The 21,227-nt window shown below is 30.1% G+C and overlaps 3 protein-coding genes across 3 annotated transcripts; 2 read left to right on the forward strand and 1 right to left on the reverse strand.

The window, feature by feature from the left end:
* Window positions 1–6,475: 6,475 nt before the first annotated feature.
* On the forward strand, window positions 6,476–7,147 carry K444DRAFT_541711 (uncharacterized protein; the record flags this gene model as incomplete). Its single annotated transcript, XM_024875819.1, has 1 exon — window positions 6,476–7,147. The coding sequence occupies one exon, from the start codon at window positions 6,476–6,478 to the stop codon at window positions 7,145–7,147; it is 672 nt and encodes a 223-aa protein (XP_024730251.1).
* A 180-nt stretch (window positions 7,148–7,327) lies between these two features.
* On the reverse strand, window positions 7,328–8,924 carry K444DRAFT_668161 (uncharacterized protein; the record flags this gene model as incomplete). The annotated part of the gene is made up of 4 exons (XM_024887377.1): window positions 7,328–7,456; window positions 7,490–7,636; window positions 7,700–7,968; window positions 8,018–8,924. 4 exons carry the CDS (start codon window positions 8,922–8,924, stop codon window positions 7,328–7,330), a joined length of 1,452 nt encoding a protein of 483 aa, XP_024730252.1.
* A 10,111-nt stretch (window positions 8,925–19,035) lies between these two features.
* On the forward strand, window positions 19,036–21,112 carry K444DRAFT_646752 (uncharacterized protein; the record flags this gene model as incomplete). Its single annotated transcript, XM_024885240.1, has 3 exons — window positions 19,036–19,222; window positions 20,051–20,922; window positions 21,038–21,112. 3 exons carry the CDS (start codon window positions 19,036–19,038, stop codon window positions 21,110–21,112), a joined length of 1,134 nt encoding a protein of 377 aa, XP_024730253.1.
* Window positions 21,113–21,227: the final 115 nt, after the last annotated feature.

Genomic DNA, 21,227 nt, shown 5'->3' on the forward strand with positions numbered 1-21,227 from the left:
CTAACCCTAACCCTAACCCTAACCCTAACCCTAACCCTAACCCTAACCCTAACCCTAACCCTAACCCTAACCCTAACCCTAACCCTAACCCTAACTCATCTCCCAAGAGTTAGTATAGCTGCGCTTGCAGGTGCCGCTCTTGACTATATACCCCTGGAATAACGCAGGACTTATAGACATGGCAGATAGTAATCCTATAAATCGGATTATACGAGAATATAACGAGTACGTACTTTGAGACAAGGGAATACTTATTTAAAGGGGGGTGGGGGGTAATAGAAAAAGTGCCCTTTTACCGAAATTCCTTTTACTAGAAAGTATATTAGTTAGTAGTATATATACTAATTAGTATACTAGTATTCTTATCTTTTACTAAAAAAGGGGCCTTATATAAGAGGTAAGCTATAAATATAACTAAACCTTCCTTAATAAAAATATTTCGTACTTTACTATATACTATATTCTTTTATTATATTCCTAATAACTCTAGTACTCTAGCCGGCTAACTATTATATAAATATATTAAAACCCATAATAATTCCTAGAACTACTTTATATAATACTAGTATATAATTACGGCTTCTCTTTTTAATTTCCTTATACTAGCTATAAACTATTCTTATAACTATTTCTTCTTATATATTCTCTTATATAATTACTATTACTTATATATTATAAACTAATTCCATTTATTATCCAAAAATAATTATCTTATTCAGGTCTCTAATAGCTAGTCTATTATTCTATCCTAATAAATCGGGGGAACCTGCTTTATATCTATTTCCTGATTTATATCTATTTTTACTAATATTAACTTCTTAAATAACTCCTTTCTTGCCTCCCTAACTAATTCATAAATTATATCCCGGAACTAGTTTATACTAAACCAGAGCTTGGGATATAAAATATTATCTCTAATTTACTAAATCTTTCCCTTAGTAATAATAGTATACCGAATCTTGAAATCATATAACCGGCTATAGTATAACTACTATATGGGCTTGGGGTCTTAGTTATTATAGGCCATAGTTATAAATATATAAACTATATATTATATTAATATATAATAGTTATCTGCTTTTTCTTAAGCTTTCTTAATACTTAATCTATAGCTTTTATATTATCTAATAGCCTCTCGTTAATACTCGTATATTTCTTGAACTATTATTAACCGAGCTAACTTAATTATAGCTAAATATTTAGGTATATAATTCTCGATATCTAATATTTCTTTATTTTCTTATATCCCTAAAATAGCTAATTTACTAATTAATATACTTTTATATTTATTATCCTATAATAGCTAGTTTAATAATATTATTTATAACTATAAAATCTGCTATTAGATCCGGCCTATTTATTTAATTTCCTTATCTGACTTTCCCTTTGCCTTATCTTTCTTGCTTTCTAAATCTCTTTGCTTCTCTTTTTATTATATAAACTTCTTAATATTTGTCTATATATCTTTAATAGCTATCTACTATCTCTCCGTTAATTCAAATCCCGGCCGCTTTTCGGGCTTAATATCTTTGGACCGGAATATATAATATAATAACTACTTATATATCTCTATATATATCTTTATAGTAGTAATATTTATCTAATTATTAAATGGCATCCGGACGTCTTTATCTATTTCTTTCCGGTTTGCCTTAAATAATGCCTCTAACCTAATTACTAGTCAAATATAATAATACTATATATCTTGAATTAACTAATTAAATATCTGGTATAATACGTCTAACTCTAGCTCGTTATTCTTTACTAGTATAACTAATGTCTGTAATTCTTTTGGATCTAATACTCCCAAATACTTAACTTATCCTATATAATATAACTATAGGTTTGGCTCTCGGGCTTCCTCTAGTTCGGTAATTTGGCGGTATACTTTCTTTTCTACTTATTATATGGCTTGGTTTAATACTATCTTGGTAGTATCTAAATTAATGTCTCCGGATAGTATAACTAAACTAGATTTAGCTACTTATACCTCGAAAAACTGGGCTCCTGGTCTCCGAATAAAAAAATACTAATAATAGATATTATTTCTTTATAGGAATTGCTTTTTTATTCCTGCTTTAGGCTTACCCTTCTACTTATTTTCTTATTTATACTCCTCCCGGTAATACTTCCGAATCTGATTTTTATAGTAACTAATAAACTAATATAATTAGCTATATTTATTCTTAAACTCATATTATATTCTATCTGTTCTTAGTAGTTATAACTCGGGAATAGGGGGGCTATTCGCTAATAGAAAAACTAACTTATTTAACTTTACTTGGCTTGTAATTAATTTTTTAATAGCTTTAATATATTAGAAAATATATATCTATTTGTCTTATAATATATTATACTTGTTTTTATTTCTTAAATATATATTAATACTATTAGGTAATATGCTATATTTATATATAGAATATATAACTATATACTAAACTAAGAAATATATAAATAAATTCATATTATAAAAATAAAATCGAATTAACTTAATTCTTTACTTTCTCTATTCTATATGTCTTCTTAATATATTCTAAATTCATATTCTGGGCCTATATATATAATGGCTTGCTATAATTTCTAATTTTATATATTTATATATTTATATTTACTTTATATTTGGGATTAATATTTGGGCTAACCTGGCCTATATATCTGCTTTCCCTATTAAAACTCGGTAATAATAACTGTCTCCTTATAAAACTCACCTAATAATGGGATTCTAGTAGAAATCTTAACGGGGTTAGTATTATATATATCCGGGTTAACTTATACTTAATTTTGAGCCTTATCCGAGCTTATTTGGATATAACCCTAATAAGTCGAATTAATAAGTCAAATTGGCTCTCTTAGTAATTTTATACTAAACGGTTTTATGGGAAATAAAGTCGAAATAACTCAATTCGACTTTTTTAGCTTGGATAGGCCTTACTAAATTTATAGCTTATTTATATAATAAGCTCTATAGAATATATATATGTTTGCTTTTTATTTCTTAATTATAAATATCTAGGAAATTTGTATTTATAATAGATTTATAAAAATATAGTTATTAATTTAGTAATAATTAGTTAGAAAGCTATTATATTTTCGGAAGAATTATAAGGTAAAATAGTACTTATAATACTTAGGCTCAAATAAGAAGTTTTTTAGGTTTTACTAGAAATTTCTTAGGTTTCTCTATAATATCTATTATTAGATAATTATTATTTAATATTTTATTCTCGGATTTTTATAAATAAATAAGTAATAATTTCTTATTTAGTTAGTAATAACTTAGTATTTTGCTTTCGAATTCTAGTAGATTTATAAATAATAGGCTTTTATATTATATAAAATAGGCCTATATTCTATAATAAAAGTCTTATAAAATTAGATATAGATCTTTAATATCTAGTTAATAATTCTTATATATTTCAAGATTAAATTAATAGTATTTAGAAGCCAAATAGCTTTATATTTAAAGTATTTATAATATTTAAATATTCTTAAATATAGTAAGAAGGTAATATATATAAAGAATTAGGCTACTATATAATTAGAGTTAAAAAAATTAGTATATCTAAGGAAAAAGATTATAAAAAAGAAAGAGGTTATTAAGGAAAAGGTTATTAAGAAGGAAATTATTAAAAAAAAAATTACTAAATAATATTTAAAGAAGCTAGGAAAAGATATATATTAGTTATTAAATTTATAATAAATAAAAGAAGCTTAAGGAAATATAAGTAAGCAAATAATAATCTATTAAATTAGGATCTAGAACTTATTAATACTTTTCTTACTAATATACTTATCTAGTTATATTACTTTTATATCTTATTTCTTTCTTTTTTTCTTTACTTTTCTTTAGATAAGGTATTTTTAGAGAATTAGATTCAGAAATAAAAGATTAAAATCCGGTAATAATTTACTAAGGGTTCGGAAATAAAAGGCTATTAAAGAATTAGCTTATTTAAAAGTAATATCTAAAAAAATTATTATTAATTATACTAAGAATAAAAGGAATTTAGATTTAGAAAGCGCCTCTAGCCTTAATTTCTAAGTAAGTTTTAAACTTTTAGTAATAAATTTATTATATATATTATAATATATATAATTAATTTAGTATTTAATTCGTAGCCTTTTAGGGCCTTAAACTAATATAAAGAAAGTTATTAATAATATAATATTAGTTTTATTAAGATATATATATTATATATATTATATCTTTTTAGCTTTTAATATATATACTCTTATTATAAAATTATAATTAATCTATTATATAATTAATATATAATATATAGCTATAATCTTTTAAAAACCTAATAATATATAATTATTTTAGTATCTAACTTATAGCTATTTACTTATTATTTATTAAGTTATTACTAATATTATATATATTATACTTTTTTGGCTTTTAATATATGTATTTTTATTATAAAATTATAATTAATTTACTATATAACTAATATATAATATATAGCTATAATCTTTTAAAAATCTAGTAATATGTAATTATTTTAGTATCTAACTTATAGCTATTTACTTGTTATTTATTAAGTTATTACTAATATTATATATATTATGCTTTTTTGGCTCTTAATATATATATTCTTGCTATAAAATCGCGATTAATCTATTATATAACTAATACGTAACATATAGCTATAACTTTTTAAAAACCTGGTAATATGTAATTATTTCGGTACCTAACTTATAGCTATTCGCCTATTATTTATTGAGTTATTACTAATATTATATATATTACGCTTTTTTGGCTTTTAATATATATACTTTTACTATGAAATCGTAATTAATCTACTATATAACTAATACGTAATATATAGCTATAAGTTTTTAAAAACCTGGTAATATGTAATTATTTTAGTACCTAACTTATAGCTATTTGCCTGTTATTTGATATCGAGTTATTAACTATATGATTTTGGTGAGGGAGCTTCTCGCTAACGTGTGTTTTTCAAAACCGCCTCGCTTACGTGCCCGCTTTTCAGGCATTTGACCAGGTAGTATTGACCCTATTCCGAGTGGTTTTGACTCCATTCCGTAAGATGCTTAGTCAGAGTCTGGAATGGGGTCAGGAATGGGGTCTGATTCCTTTAGCGAGAAATTTTTTTCGTGATACCTGATTGGTTGTATCCTCTCGCTTAATTAGAATTGGGTACCTAATTCCGTTTAGCATTTCTACAGGTATTTCTAGTAGATATTCTCTAGCTAATAAAGTTCTTATATCTGGAGTAATTATTTAAATTCTTCGGATTTTCTTTAATAATATCTATTTCTATATATCGGAAAACTCTATATACCGGAAAAAATTATAGGTAATTTGACTTTAAATATTTCTAAATCTCTATATAATTTAATATCTTTTAAAATATCTTAAACTTATATTTTATAACTAGTCTTAGATACCCTAGACTCTTCCTATTAAAAAATCATATTTGTATTATTACTTCCGGGCCTGATTTATAAAGAGTGTCTTTTTATAGTATAATAGAATTCTTTTACTACATTTCTACTACCGAGCTCTTCTATCTCTAATATATATGAAAGTATTGTATCCAAGCTCCAAAACCCTACAACCGTGCGGGAGATCATCCTCAGCCTTATGGCTGCGGTGGTGTACAAATTTATACAAGATCGCCACGCGGTTCGGTACCTCGGATCAAAGCGAGTGACGATTTTGGGCAGTTCCCGCACGCCCCCGGAATATTTACGCGTAATTTGATTTGCGAAGCCTCAGGCATAAAGGCCAAGATCGGCTGGCATGGGGATTGCAAATGACAAATGTAGTGTGGAATCGGGGGGATTACGCATCAATTGAAATGGAGAGTAGGAGTGAGGATGTCCGGGTTCCCGGCACAAGGCCCCATCTACATGGCGGCGTGTGGGAGAACTTCCCATTAGCTGACAAGGTGGGTTCACTCCAAAGTATTTGATGGAAAGCCGGTTGGTGGACTAACCGAGTGCCCATGGGACGCTTGCTGACCACGCAAAATGCAAAACCGAACTAGAGATTAGATTCAAGAAGAGGTAATTACCTTGCTGGAGCATGGTTCTAGAACAAGAGTAGTAATAGGGTAGCGGAGCAAGTAGAAGAGAATTAACAATCCTGCATTATACAGGGATCAAGAGCCACTAATTATTATTAAGTTTCGTCTGATCGGTGATTTGGAATCCCTACACTTCTACTAAGTGGCTTGTCATGTCATGTGGGCGCGGAATGAAATATGTTCCACTTCGGATATACGTCAAATCTTGGAGATCAGTTATCTCTCAAGCTAGTTCGTTTGGAGAATTCTGGTAGGCTATAAGTAGCCAGAGATCCTCGAGTATTATGCTCCCCCAACCAGTTCCTACTCCTTTCTGAATTACATACAAATTCAATATACACCAACAAGAAGTCCTTCAAGGCAATTTCGCACATCAAATCTCACTTCTACACTCAAATCATTTCCACACCGACATCACCAAGATGTCCGCTGTTCCCCTTCCAACTCGCGTCCTCGCTGGTATCGTAGTTCCTGATACGGTCCTCATCACCAAGGCTCTCGAATATGCACGCAAATACTGTACGTTGCAAGTCTACAACCACGTCGTTCGGAGCTGGCTCTTCGGCTTCGCTATATCTCCAAGCCTGTACCCCAATATAGACCAAGAACTATTCTCCGTCTCTCTCATCCTGCACGACCTGGGCTGGGACCCAAGTGGTGAGCTCGTGTCAACCGACAAACGATTCGAAGTCGATAGCGCCATTGCCGCACGAAGCTTCTTGCGTTCTCATGCCCCTGATTGGGATGCGCGTAAACTTCAATTGGTCTGGGACACCATCGCGTTGCACAGTTCAGCGTCGTTGGCGTTGCATAAGGAGGATGAGGTCGCGGGGGCTTGTATGGGGATTTTGGCGGATATTACGGGGCCGGAAAGGTCTATTGGCGGTGTGTTGAGTAGGGAGGTTTATGAGGAAGTTGTGAAGGAATTTCCTTTGTTGGGGATAAAAGAGGGTATTAAGGATATTTTTTGTGGGATTTGTAAAACAAAGCCTGAGACTACCTACGATAATTTTGTAGGGGACTTTGGGGAGAAGTTCTTACAGGGGTATAGTAGAGTTGGGAAGACTGCGGTTGATTTTATGATGGCTCCTTAGTCAAGAAGGGGATGGATTGGAGCGGAGGGCTTTTCTTTGACAATGAAGGTATTTGCTATGATTACCATTGGTTCTAGTAACCACGGCTTCAACCTGTGGAGACCTTTCAAAACAAATATAATGGGAGCTTAAAGCTAATCCATAAGGCTTCCAATATACAATGCTTCGTCTTCTGTATTTTTACGATAGTGTTCCATTCTCTTCAATGCTATTAGTGACCTGTTCAATTCCACACTGCCACACTTCTTGAACTCTCATATTTCCATCCGGGTCAACCATCGTACTATTCTCATCTAGCGAGCCCCAAGGCTGTTGACCACCAAGTTGGTAGCGACGACGTACAGTTTCAAGCAAAATACTCAATTTCTCGGAAAGACGCACCGAAGGTTGCATCTCATTAGTTTCGCATATGCGAAGCACTAGTATTGCCTGTTCAATGCATTTGAAGTTAATTGCGACATCCCCCAATTTTGTCGAAACTTTCAACGCCTGAATAGGATATTTGTCAGCTAACTTCCCACAATGGTCTTTCTGATTAGGCAATGTTCTCACATTTAGCATCATTGTTGTTGCCCCGAGAAGTCGGAGGTATGTTCTAGTAGGCGCATAGATAAGAGATTCTCCTTGAAGAACACCATCCGTGACTGTCTGCACAAGATTACGACAGGAGTTGATGAGGGTCTCAATTTCGTTTTGGGCAGTTTGGCTTGAGGAAGAATTGTAGTTTGGAGACCGCATCATAGCTTGTAGAGCAATAGAATTAAGATAGACCTTTGAGTATTCAAACTCTGTCAGAAAAATATACCGTGCCGACAGGAAGACTAATTCAGATAAGTAAAACCCCACACACCTAGACTAAGAAAGCCTTACCATCGAGCTTGTCAAAATCCCGCTTCCAGCCTCGAAGTCTTGGTTGGAACTTTTTGGCCTCAGCAAGGTAGGTTCCGTTCCTGATCAGCTTTGAGGTGTGTTGTTCTGATGAGAAGAGCAATATCTGGATGTGCTTCATTATAATTGCGATTCCTTCCCATAGAAAATGGTTCCGATTATCGACTGTAGAAGGCCAATTTGGATTTGAAGGCTGCATGCTACAACCTTTGAGCACTCTCCGCCTTGTTTCTAAAATATTGGTGGAAGAGGAACTGTGGCCACTCGATTCAGGAGTTGGGAAATAGTCCCCCACGCAAAGGTCCTCCCGTACATTAAATGACAATTCCAACACTCCTTCAAAACTCTCATGCCATCGATCGAACAGGAGAGAGTTGGATTGAATCCCTCCATCCCTCGCGTCTATTTCTCCAATCCTACCGGAAGCATCAAATCCAGCCGTCTCAGCCACATGTTCATTCGTTACATCAGGTGCAAGGCAAACCCCAAAGATGGACAACTCCATCGTGTCGAGATCATCATTAGAAGGCGCCTCCAAAAGCACTGGGATCACCTGTGACTTTTGACGAGGTAATTGAAGGGCTACCGAAGATCTTTCTGGACTATTATGTACCGCTTCCCTGCCACTCGATCTTTCTTTATTTTCACTTGGTCGAAAGACTTCTTTCCTCGCAATCTTCTCGCAGCCTCTCTTGGTCCTGGCCACCGCCCATACGCAATCCCTCCCCTCTTTGCGACATCTAGGACAATCAAACCCCTGATCTGGCGTTAAACATTTGAGCTTCCGGTTCCGACAAGGAGTGCATGCTTGATAGCTTCGTTGGCCAATGGAATGAGAAAATGTCGATCGTTTGAGGAATAGTAAATCCTCGTCAAGGTGGGGAGCCATTATGGGGAGCTCAGCGCCAAGAAGTGAGAAGTCGGCCTCAGCTTAGATAAGTTCGCAAAAGTAAATATTCGAGGCAAAGAGCATATTAGGGCATTCATAAGATAATAGCATTGCCATGTCACCTGGAAATACGCTGTGAGAGAGAGGGGGAAGCCGCTTGGCCGGTGCTGACGAGGCCGTGGCGTTGTTGATTAGTGATCACGGGGCATAACTCCCTTCCAACTTCCACTAGTCGAAAACCCTATATCCGGACCGCAATTGCCAGGTAGCTGTAAATTTGCGCCGCTTGAATGACCTGTTGAGCTGAGAAGTTATCCTCAGGCAGCATCCTAACATTTGATACCCCGCCTTGGGTCGCAGTGCGAGCAAGCCCCACTGATGATTATTAATCTCAGGCAGCAGCTTCCTGCGAACAGGCAGGAACTTGAAAAATGATTACATAATTGAAATTACAGCGTAAATATTATGGGGCGTTTTACTCTAACCCAAATATCGTTAGTTGCTTCGACTGAGGTATTGATACGCGTGACGATCTTATATGAATTTGCACGCCACAGCCGCTATAAGGCTGAGGACGATTTCCCACATTTGGGTAAGGTCTTAGAGCTCGAATACAAGCCTTTTATATGTATTAGAGATAGTAAGAGCTCAGTAGTAGAGCTATAATAAAGGAACTCTATTTTGCTATAAAAAGAGACGCTTGGCAAATCAGGTGCGAGAATAATAATACAGATATTATTTTTTAAATAAAAGGGGTTTGAAGTATTTAGAAGTAGCCAGGGGAGATAACTTATAAAAAATAATAGGAGATATTAATATATATATAGATTTAAAGATATTTCAAGTTAAAGTATCTATTATTTTTTCCGTTATATAGGGTTTTCCGGTATATAGGAATAGATATTAGTAAATAACTATTATCCGGAGAGATTTTATAACAATCCTGCTAAGTTTTAAAGAAGCCTGTATGTTTTTAGAGATCGATATATACTAATACGTAATATAATAAGAAGCCGGTTTTATATCCGGAAATTAGGATATCTAATTTTAGAATATCCCTCTCTAGCTTCTATTATTTCAGATTATGAGATCCAAATTTCTAGCTTAAAGAGAAGGCTTTAAAAACTTGGGATTAATTTTCTAATTAACTAGAGATAATTACTATATATAATATAAACTAGAAAGATAGTATCCGAACTGAATTTGTATATAGAGAGAGAGGCTATAAATTAACTAGAAGCTAATAAACCGTAGTATACTTCTAAATAGGAAAGAAATTAAAATAGCTACTATTTGCTCTTATAATAGAATAACCTGCCTAGCTAGTAATAAAATAACAAATATCTTCTTTCTAAATATTAGTCTTTATCTGAATTATTTCGGAAATCTCTAAATAGCTTATAATACATTTATAATAAGACTATAAATATCTATTTCTACTTATTTAGTATAGCTCTTTTTACTACTCTTTTAATCTATATCTATATAGAAATATATAACTATTATATTATAATTCAAGTTAGTAATATATTTGTCTTTATAATATTTTTTTTTAAAATAGTTCTATATTTTTCCTTTTTAGGCCTTTTTTATATTCTATCTAATTATAGTAAAGAAATAGTAGCTTTCTGGAACTAATTAGATTATCTAGGAATTATTATTCTTATATAGGAATTAATAGTTTCTTTTATTTATTACAGATTCTATTATAATTCAAATCTATAGAAACTATACTAGGCTATAGTCTCTATTTTAGCTATAGCTTATATTATAGCAATTTTGGTTCTAAGGTTTCAATATCTAAACTTTAGGCTATATTATATTTTAATATATATATTACTTGGCCTTTTAGCTATAGTATTTATTATATATAGGCTTATTATTTATAGCTAAAAGATCTAGAACTATAGGATAGGTCTGAATTATATACTAATAATAATAATACTTAATCTTCTAGAAACTATAATTTATACTATAAGAATTCCAGAGAAATAATACTAATTATAATATAATATTTATAAATATAGTTATTAGATATTTCATTTTATAATTATCTTTACTAGTTTAGTATATATATTTGAATTACTAAATACTTTTAGCTTTATTTATTTATAGGCTTAATCTTATATTTAAAAACTATTATATATAATTATATATAATTTCCTTAGGAAACTAGCCTCTAAATTAATATAGAAAGAAACGAAATTAAAAAGGGAAGAAATAATTAAGTAATTTAATATAGGTTCTTTAAATATTTTAAATCGAATTTCCTTATATACTATATATATTATATAGTATTACTTATTAATTAAATAAAGTATTATATTTTATATTATATATATTTATAATTATATAAATAATTCTTAAATATTATTTATATTATCTAGAGGCCTAACTAGAATTATAAGCTATATATTTTACCCTAATTCGAGTCTACTAGAATATACTATTAAATAATTCTAGTATCTTATATAAATAGATCTAAGTAAGTATATAAATAGAAATAGAAAATAAAAATAGAAAATAAAAACCGGAAATAGAAATAAGATATAAAGAAAATTAGTTATTATATTCTATTAATATCTCTAATTATTATTTATTAGATTTCTATTTACTAGTAATATTAAATTAGATAGAAACCTTTTTAAGTTTATTTTTATAATAATTACTTTCTATTCTCTAATTATAAAAGCTTTTCCTAAACTAAAACTTTAATATAACCTTTACTTCTAATAAAATTATAAGTAGTATTTCTCAATTCTGCTTATTAATAGTTACTATAGCTCTAGTAAGCTATAAGAACTAAGCTATTATACTAATTAGCTTAAAGCTTACTAGCTAAAAAAAAGCAATTATTATTTACTAGATCTATAATTAGTAATTCTTTTAGCCTTTCTATTTCCAGAAACTTAGAGTTATCTAATAAGGCTATAGTTTTCTAGAAATAATTAATAATAAAATATTCTAGAGATTTTATAGTTAATATTTGCCCTTTAGGGTATACTATTATAAGAGCTTCCTTTTTTATCTAAAGCTAATCTAAATAGTATAAATATTATTTTATAGTTTTATTACTAGTAAACCTATTAATAATATCTTAAATTTAATTAAAATATAAATATCTTAAATAGAATAAGAGCCTTATAATTAGTTTCAGTTCTAAAAATATAGATTATAGATATAAAAAGTTACTAGAATATATTTTTTAGCTATTAAAAAGGCAAATTTCGCTTTTAAAATATTCTAAAAAGATTAGTAAATATTAAATCTCGAAAAATAAATATATAAAATATATAATTAGCCTATTTTAAGATTAAATAATTAGAATATAAAGCTTATATATTAAAGATATTATTAATTATATTATAATTCTTAAAAGCCCTATTAGTAAGTTTTATAACTAAAATAAATAAAATAAGATTCTATAAGATAAAGATTACCTAAATATATTCTGTTTTTAATTTTATTTAGATCTCTAGTAGTCTATTCTAATTCTATCTAATTATTATAGCTATATCCTATTAAATAGTATTAGTTTATTATATTTATTTTATAAATAAAGGATATTTACCTAGTAATATAATTCCTTTTTAATAATTCTTTTAGTTAAAGTTTTAATATTTAAAGGTTTAATCTTTTTAGAACTATTATATAATATAGTCTAGAAAACAGATATTTCCTATATATTAGAATAATTATTATATTCCTAAGATATTTTCCTTATAATAGTTACTAATATGGTTTTTATTAAATAAAAATAGATAAAGTCTTATAAAAATAAATAAAGATAAAAGGCAAAATATAAATAAAGTTATATAAATCTTACTAGAATTATATTATATTTTATATTAGAATAAGTTAGGTAATATTATAAATCTAGTATTAGAATAAAACTTGTCTTAATAACCTATATTATATATTATTATAAACCTATATTTTCTTATTTTACTAATTATTTAATAAGAAAATTTAAATACTAGAATTTATTTTTTAATTTACCTTATATATATTTTATATTATATAATTAAAAGAATTAGCTAGATATTTAATCTTTAGTATTATTTCTTTTCTTAATATAATTTTATTATTATATTAATCTAATAATAATTATAAATATATTTATTCTTAATTTTAGTATAGCTAATTATATATTATATAGCTTAAATAAATATATTACCTATTTTATATTAGGTCTTTATTCTATTTCTTTTTAGTATAATTCTATTATTAGATAATTAGTAGGATTCTTAATATAATTATAAGTAATATTTCCGGTATTAAAAGTCTTCTAGATAAATTAAAGTTATAGTATTATTTATTATATAGTTAGGCTTTATAGTAACTTTATTTGGCCTAATCTATTTTTAAAGAACTAAGGAAATTTAGGTAATATAATAGTAATATAGAATAATTTTAATAGTAAAGCTATATTAATAATATTTAAGATAAACTAGTATATATCTCTAAGCTTAAGATTAAAAAGGCCTTTTAATTCGCCTTTAAGTATAAGAGATATATATAATATAAGATAAGAGCTTATAAATAGGCTACTATTTCTGATATTATATAAATCCCTATTATATATTAAAGCCTAATAAATATTACTTTATACTACTTTATATTTTTTTATAAAGCCTTTAAAATCTTTTCTTTCTTTTATTTTTTCTTATTATATTTTTTTATTTTTAAGACCTCTTATTTATTAGACTAAAATATTAATATTTAAATTCTCTAATATAAAAATATTTATTAAACTTATTAATAACCTTTCTAAAAAGGAATTATTTAAATTCCCTGCTTTTAAAATAATCTTTCTTTTTTTTTACTTCTCGAGCTTATTTACTATATATACTAATTATTAAATAGAACTAGATTAAAACTTTATAAGGAAATTTCTCTTTTTAAATTAGTAATTCCAGTTATAAATTCTATAAATTTCTATATATTTTATATACTATTTATATCTAAATAATTAATTACTTTAGTAAATATCTCGGTTTTATAAAACTTACTATAACTATTACTAATTCCGAAAGAGAATCTTTACTAGATACTATTTTCTTATAAGAAGCTAGTATTAGTATAATAGTACTTCTTTAACTAGATAATTTTTTCTAAGAAAGCCCTAATAAAAAGTATATATTCCTTACTATATAGCTTCGGATTCTTATAGATAGCTTATAATTTATTAAACTACTAGCTAGAATAATTAAAGATAGGATATTTAAAGAAATAGTAATAATAGAAATAAAATAAAAATTAGATCTAGAAATCCCGGAAGAGAAGTTAATTAATTTAATAAAGTTAATAATTCCGGGAAAAAAGATAAAACTAGGAAAAATAACTTTAAAAGTAACATTTCTAAATACCGAGAAATATAATAAATATATTTAGATTATTTTATATAAGATAATAGTTCTGAGAATATAGCTAAAAAAAATAAATAGGGAAGTTAATAGGGCTAAAAAATAAAGAAAAAAAGGTAAGTAATTTTATTTAGTTCTATTTTACTTATCTAATATATAGTATACTAACTTTACTTAATAGATTACTTTAAAGCTAGTTAAGCTAGAAGAGCTATAGTATAAAAGAATATAAGATATTAAAGTATTAGTAGCTTTAGTACTATATAAAGAATTAAAAAAAACTAGAAAGTTATAAATATAATTAGATTTAACCTAAAGTAAATATATCCTAATCTCGATTATTATTAATTACTTTAAAGATTTTCCTAAGAGAAAAAAATAAGATATCTTAATTATTATTAGTTTAATAGAAACTAAAATATATTATAAATATACTTATAGAATATAGCTAGGCTTTATAAAGTTTAATAATAATATTATTACTAGTATTATCTAGTAAATAAGCTACTTCTATATACTAGGATATAACTATAAATACTATATAGATATTACTAAAATTAAACTAAAAATAAGAAAAAAATAAGTTCTTATAAATAATTTAGTAATACCTGTTTTATATTACTTTCTTATATTAGAATCTGGATCTCTAAATAATAAAAAGTAGTAATAGAGAATAATTTTATTCTTATCTAAGTTATTTCCTATTATATTTTAAGACCTGTTTTTTATAATACTTATTAGCTAAAAACAGAAAAGATAATTTGAGGCTAAATAAGGTTTAAAGAAATAAGGAAAACTAAACTAAAAGGTCCAGATTATTTCTATCTGTTTTCCGAAATAACTTTTAGTTCTAGAATACTAAAATAATATAATTAAAGGAACTTATTTTAGCTATTATAATTACTTATTATTTAGATATATTACTAGTAATATATTTTCTATCTTATATTATAACTTATAAGTATTACTAGAATATTTACTAATAGTATATCTCTAGTATTACTAAATTACTATAAGAATATAGCTATATAAGATTCCTCTATCTCTAAGAATAGAGAGCCCATTTAATATAGTAAATATAAAAGGCTTTATAAAGTAATTAGACTTTTAGTATCTTAATTTAATAATATAGATATAGCCTTAATAATATAGCTTTCTAAATATATATAAATCAGAAATAAAAGTTTAAAAGCTTTTCTAGTTTAAGTCTATTTTATTTAAGCCTTACTAGATATAATAAAGACTAGTTCTATATTTGTATTTTTATTAGTATTAGTATAATATAACCCGACTTTTTTACTTACTAGCTATAAAGGTATTAGAATATAATATTAGGCTATAATTACTATTTTATTATTTTAATTTACTTTGAAATAAGGCTATAGCTAATATATATAAGACTATATAATAGAGTTTAAAAGTAATTATAAATATACTAATACTAATATAATTAATATATAAGCCTAAAGAAATTAGCTTAAATAAAATATCTAATCTATAATTAAACTTTATAATCTAAGAATTTAAAGTTATATAAGATATATTAAATCTATAGTACTTTATTTATACTAGGGTTTGCGAATTCTAAAGACATTTATAATAGAGCTAAATATAGTTCTACTAATACTAGATATCTAAAGTAAGAGGCCTAATAATTCTCTCTTTTACTATTATTATTCTAATATATTTCTAATATCTTATTCTAGTATCTTTTTATAAGTATATATATCTTTTTTAGTTTATTATATAAAAGATTATTTTAATAAAATAAAGCGTTTTTCTTTAAAATAACTATATATATTACTAAAAATAAATCTAAAAAAAGAATTTACTTTCCTATATAACCTTAGCTTAAATATAATACTTTTTAGTAAAGACCTTAAGAAATATTATAAGAGATCTAGAAATTATAATTTCTTTATTATTATTACTAGATTAGATAGAAATAAACTTTATTATCGGGATATTATTCTAGAAAAAGATCTAAATAGATTCAAGAATTAGATTAGGTATAGAGATCTAACTAGATTAACTACTAAATAGAAGAAAATTTATATTAGTTATAATAAATAGAAAATATACCTTATTAGAAAGAATTAAGAAATAGACTACTTTAGAATAATAGATGAAATATTTATTAATAAAAGAGGAAAGACTTATATTTATACCTATATTAGGGAGGCTAAATAAGTTAAGATTATTTATCTAGAAGATTAAATCAGACTAAATAATAACCTATTATCTTTCTATAAGCTAGAGAAACTAATAAGTATTTAGGTAAATATTCTGGAAAGCTATATATTTATAATAGAAAGGCTAAATATATTAAGGTTACTTATTCAGAAAATTAAATCAGATTAAATAATATCCTATTATTTTTTTATAAGTAAGAGAAGCTAACTAGTATTTAGGTAAGTATTCCGGAAAGCTTAATAGTAAGGCTAAGGGCTTTTCTATCTCTAATAGCCTTACTATCTTAGAATAAGAAGTTTATAAAATACTTCTTAGTTTGCCTATAGCTAGTAAAGCTAATAATAGAAAGGTACTAGGTATTATAGTTATAACGGATCTAGTAAAAGACTATAATAACTTGGTAGTAATAGTTATATTAAAGGAGTTTTATTATCTTGGATTTATATATCTCGAAATATTTATTATAAATCTGAAGCTATCCTATAAATATACTATTTATAGACAAGTAGCCTTGAACTTCTTTAGCCTTTAGGATATTCTAATTAGTATTAGTACTAAGGTAAATATAAAGAAATATAAAGAATATAAATACAAATTCGACTTTTTTTTAATATCTAATATAGAAACTTTCTAGCCTAATAAAGACAACTTTTTTAAGAATAGGTTCGAGCTTCTTAATCTAGTATTTAACCGAGCTATTAAAGAAAATTAGCAAGTTATCCTTATTCTTATATCCTCTTTAACTAATATTACCGACTATATAAAAGCCTACCTCGAGACCTTCCAGAAGGCAGTTATAAGAATCTATATATAAGGCGGATATTCTATCTTTACTAAAGATATTTCTATTCTATAAAATAATACAACTAATAATATATTTGACTAGCCTACTACGGAAAAGTTTCACCTATAATTAGAGAATAAACCTTCTAATATATATACTAAAGTTACTATATATATAATAAATATCCTAGTAAATATCTTTAATAATCTAGGAAATATGAAATATAATATTAGTAAAGATCTCTAAAGCTACTATTAAAGATAAGGAGCCCAATTCTACTAGATAGTATATAAGCTTTGTCCTATTAATAATATAACCTAGGAATTTTTATATAACCTAGTAGTTTCTATAAAAAGTATCTACCAGAAATGCAGCTCTCCGAGAAAGGTATATTACTTCCCGAAAACAGAATACTACTTCCTGATCCTAATAAGGACCTTGATTCTAATAAGAACTTTAATCCTGACAAGTATAAAATTATCCTGTACTTAATTAAGGGTCTTATATATAATATGTTTACTAGTCTTGTAACTGGCAGTAATAACCTTGTTACTATACTAGGTGTCCTTAATACCGAGAGTATAGCGAGCCAGACTTCGATTTATAAGATCATTGGAATACCGAAGCTCCAAGACGTTCCTGCTAACCCTAATATTTATCCAGAACGAATGGCGTTTGTGATCTCGATAATTTTGAAGGGTGGGCTATATAATAGTATACAAAACGGTCCTGGGTCGCAGCTTAAGGAGTAGTTCCGCTACGGTTATAATTGTAAATTGTAATTACAAGGCTCGACGAGAGAGGGACTTGGTTGGTTGCAGATGAAGTTTGGTTTCTTATATTCCATTTTAAGTTTTTTTTGGTTCGAGTCAAAAATAGAAATAACCTATAACTCTTCTACGCTTTTATTTACTAACCCAATCCTGTATAGAAGCCACCTATGCGCCTCTATTTCTTCGAATGGCTACATTGACCGATGTGAAAAGTGATGAAAAATAGCGACATGCAATAAAACATTCAAAAAAAGCTTGCAGAAGTCACATTCTCTTTCCAAAATATGTGCAATAAAACCTTTGTGGAAATTCAGAGGGAATAATTCGTGAGGGGAAGGTATAGGGTCCTCGTGCTTGATAGCCCACTGGACGTTCGTCCACATAATATTGTCGCCCAATGAGAATGAATGCTTAAATAAAATGCATCGTAAAACCTGTACATATATTAGTCCACCTGTATAAGTTAATTGAACAGACTGCGGTCTCCGAAATGGCAACAAAAGCCCTTTGTCAGCTTTATTATATCAGGTAACTTAAGGATGTTTCGTACTTGGAGTTTTTCAAAAAGCTCAAGGAGAGAGCAGACATTGTAGTAGCTGCTCAAGAGCTGTATCCGTTTCGGATAGTAGATGGCTCTCATGGCCTCCATAACGTGACACGCGTATGCACCGCAGATAATAACAAAAATCTGGAAATCGCAGAGTGGAAGTGCTACGGAAGCGTTTGTTCTAATAACGATAAGTCATTCCTTGTATCAAAGTACTTTCCGGCAATGGAGCAAGGAAAGCTAGTATTCTTTGATATTGCCGTGAGTGAATGGGGGGTTCAACTGGACGTCCTAGACGTTATCGAGGAGGTTGTTAGTGGCATTGACTGGCCTCTCATGTCTTAAACGGATAAATGATAAGATTGATATTCACAAGATCCTGCAGAACTACATGTCTTACGTTGCTATAGGCTGAAGGCAGTATCACTTGGAGGAAAGGCTCGAAGAAATGTCAACCCAATCCCTTCCCAAATTATTCCTCTTTACCTTGACGACAATTCTTAAGCCCAAGCCAATTCTAGATTTCGCATTCTTAGTAGCCACACGACTTGTCTACATCTGGCCTCGCCGCGAACATGCCGTTAAGATCGGCCGCATGTCCAGTTTAGGCCCTCACGGGCATCCTAAAAGGCGCCGTGGGCGATCCAAGTTCACGTCCATGAATTACCTGTTTTGGGAGCAGCCGATAGGGAAGTCCCACAGACAGACCTCAAAATAGGCGGCGTCTAATTTAGGCCTACTCCAGATCTAACTTAGATTATGCAGATCGTTATTTGCCAGCTGGGGAACCGCGCCTCTCGGCTCGAATGCGGGAGTCGTGGGACAGCGAGAGTTTCTGGTCGCATTGAGGAGTGGAGCTTGAGCTTGAGGGCTGCGATAACATGCAATATGACCTGATGCAACGAGGATAAAGCGCAGCGCCATCTTCAAAGGCGAGGAATTTGAGAGGTTTGATGGAGAAGGAGAGAACTCTCGCAGAGCTTCTTGAAGTCTATATGTTGCCTGCGACATGTGTGGAGTGCAAACTCGGAAGGCTGACGACTCGTCGCATTTCTTATCGTGATCCCTGTCGTGTTCGGCCAAAGGTGGTGGCCTCTGAAAACCGCTATGAAATTTGCCTTGTTGAGGCCTGATGGGCCGTAGTCAAATAATGAGGCTGAGGCGCAGTTGAGATTTTCGTTCCTGACCACTCAGAAACCGACAGTGCTGCCTAGTAGCCGCAATAAACGACGTCACAACTTTGATTGAGGAAAAGGGCTCAAAAGAGGTTACTCTGATCCATTTATCCTATTCCTATCAACTTTAAATACCTTGAGTCAAACTCAAAACCTTCTTGATATCAATTACACATCCTACTCCTTTGAAGTATACGCTGCATGTAACATCGCTATCATGCCTACAGGAAACCTAGTATAGCTATTTCGTAATTCCTCGATAAGCAATACTGACTATAAACACCTCAGTAACAGGCCAAGAACCTCAAACTTCTCTCACAAACCCCTCCCACCCGGGCAAGAATGAGCCTCCTCCAGCATATATGCCTTCCCCAAATGCTGCCTCAAGTCCAACGTGCGGCGCTCTGCTATCTGAGTTGGCGGTTCCTTCTTCGTCATTATACTCGCCCGCAACGCCCGCTGTGTCAATACTAGCCACCATCCACCCAAGTGGCGAAGATCCGTACGCCTTCCTCACGACCTTCGATACCACCCTCCTCATCGATAATTCAGGCTCCATGGCCGGCCGTGGCTGGCGTGAAGTCTCACAGGCATTAGCTATTATTGCACCTATCGTTTCCTCCTACGACAACAACGGTTTGGATCTCTACTTCATGAACTATAAGTCCACTAATGGTGGCTCCCTATATGAGGGTATCGTAGCTGGCGGGTATAGAGGCATCAAAAGAGCCGCTACTGTCACCGAAATCTTCGCGAGAGTCCGACTACAAGGCGGGACTCCTACCGGTACCAGAGTCCACAATATCTTGAAGCCGTATTTGGCAAAGTTGGAGACTGAGATTGCTGTTGGCAAGGAGATGAAGCCCGTCAATCTCATTGTATTGACGGATGGTGTTCCTTCGGACGATGTTGAATCGGTATTACTTTCAGCTGCGAAAAAGCTCGATAAGTTTGATGTACCGCTATACCAAGTTGGTGTGCAGTTCTTCCAAGTTGGCAACGAAGAAGGTGCTAAGGAGGCACTCGAGGAGCTTGACGATGGATTGAGCAAGCTTGTCGAAGGTGGAGTTAGAGATATCGTCGATACCGTTACTTGGACAGGCGGAAGTAGCCAGAGCGAAGGTGGCGTTGGTTTGACGGGTGATGGAATCCTGAAAGCAGTAAGTAGATTTTCCGGAGCTATTCTCTACCTGACGTGGAATGTTTCGAGAGCGACGACTCCGAGACTTCTCCAAACGTACTTTTTGAATAAATGCTGATTTAGAACTTCTATAGGTACTCGGCGCTGTAGTCAAGAGACTTGACCGCAGACGGACCAGCGGCGAGGTTAGAAGAACCGCTCGCTCTTAATTCTCAATGTTTGTGGTTTCCTAATGCTGTTTTCCAATCCTTTGTACCATGTCCAAATCTCTCCAGCCAGATGAGCCAGACCCGGAATGCGGGCGCAGCCTTCCCGATCGAGGGA

The sequence above is a fragment of the Hyaloscypha bicolor genome (genome assembly GCF_002865645.1).
Source record: "Hyaloscypha bicolor E unplaced genomic scaffold K444scaffold_153, whole genome shotgun sequence".
In the NCBI taxonomy this organism is placed as follows: domain Eukaryota; kingdom Fungi; phylum Ascomycota; class Leotiomycetes; order Helotiales; family Hyaloscyphaceae; genus Hyaloscypha; species Hyaloscypha bicolor.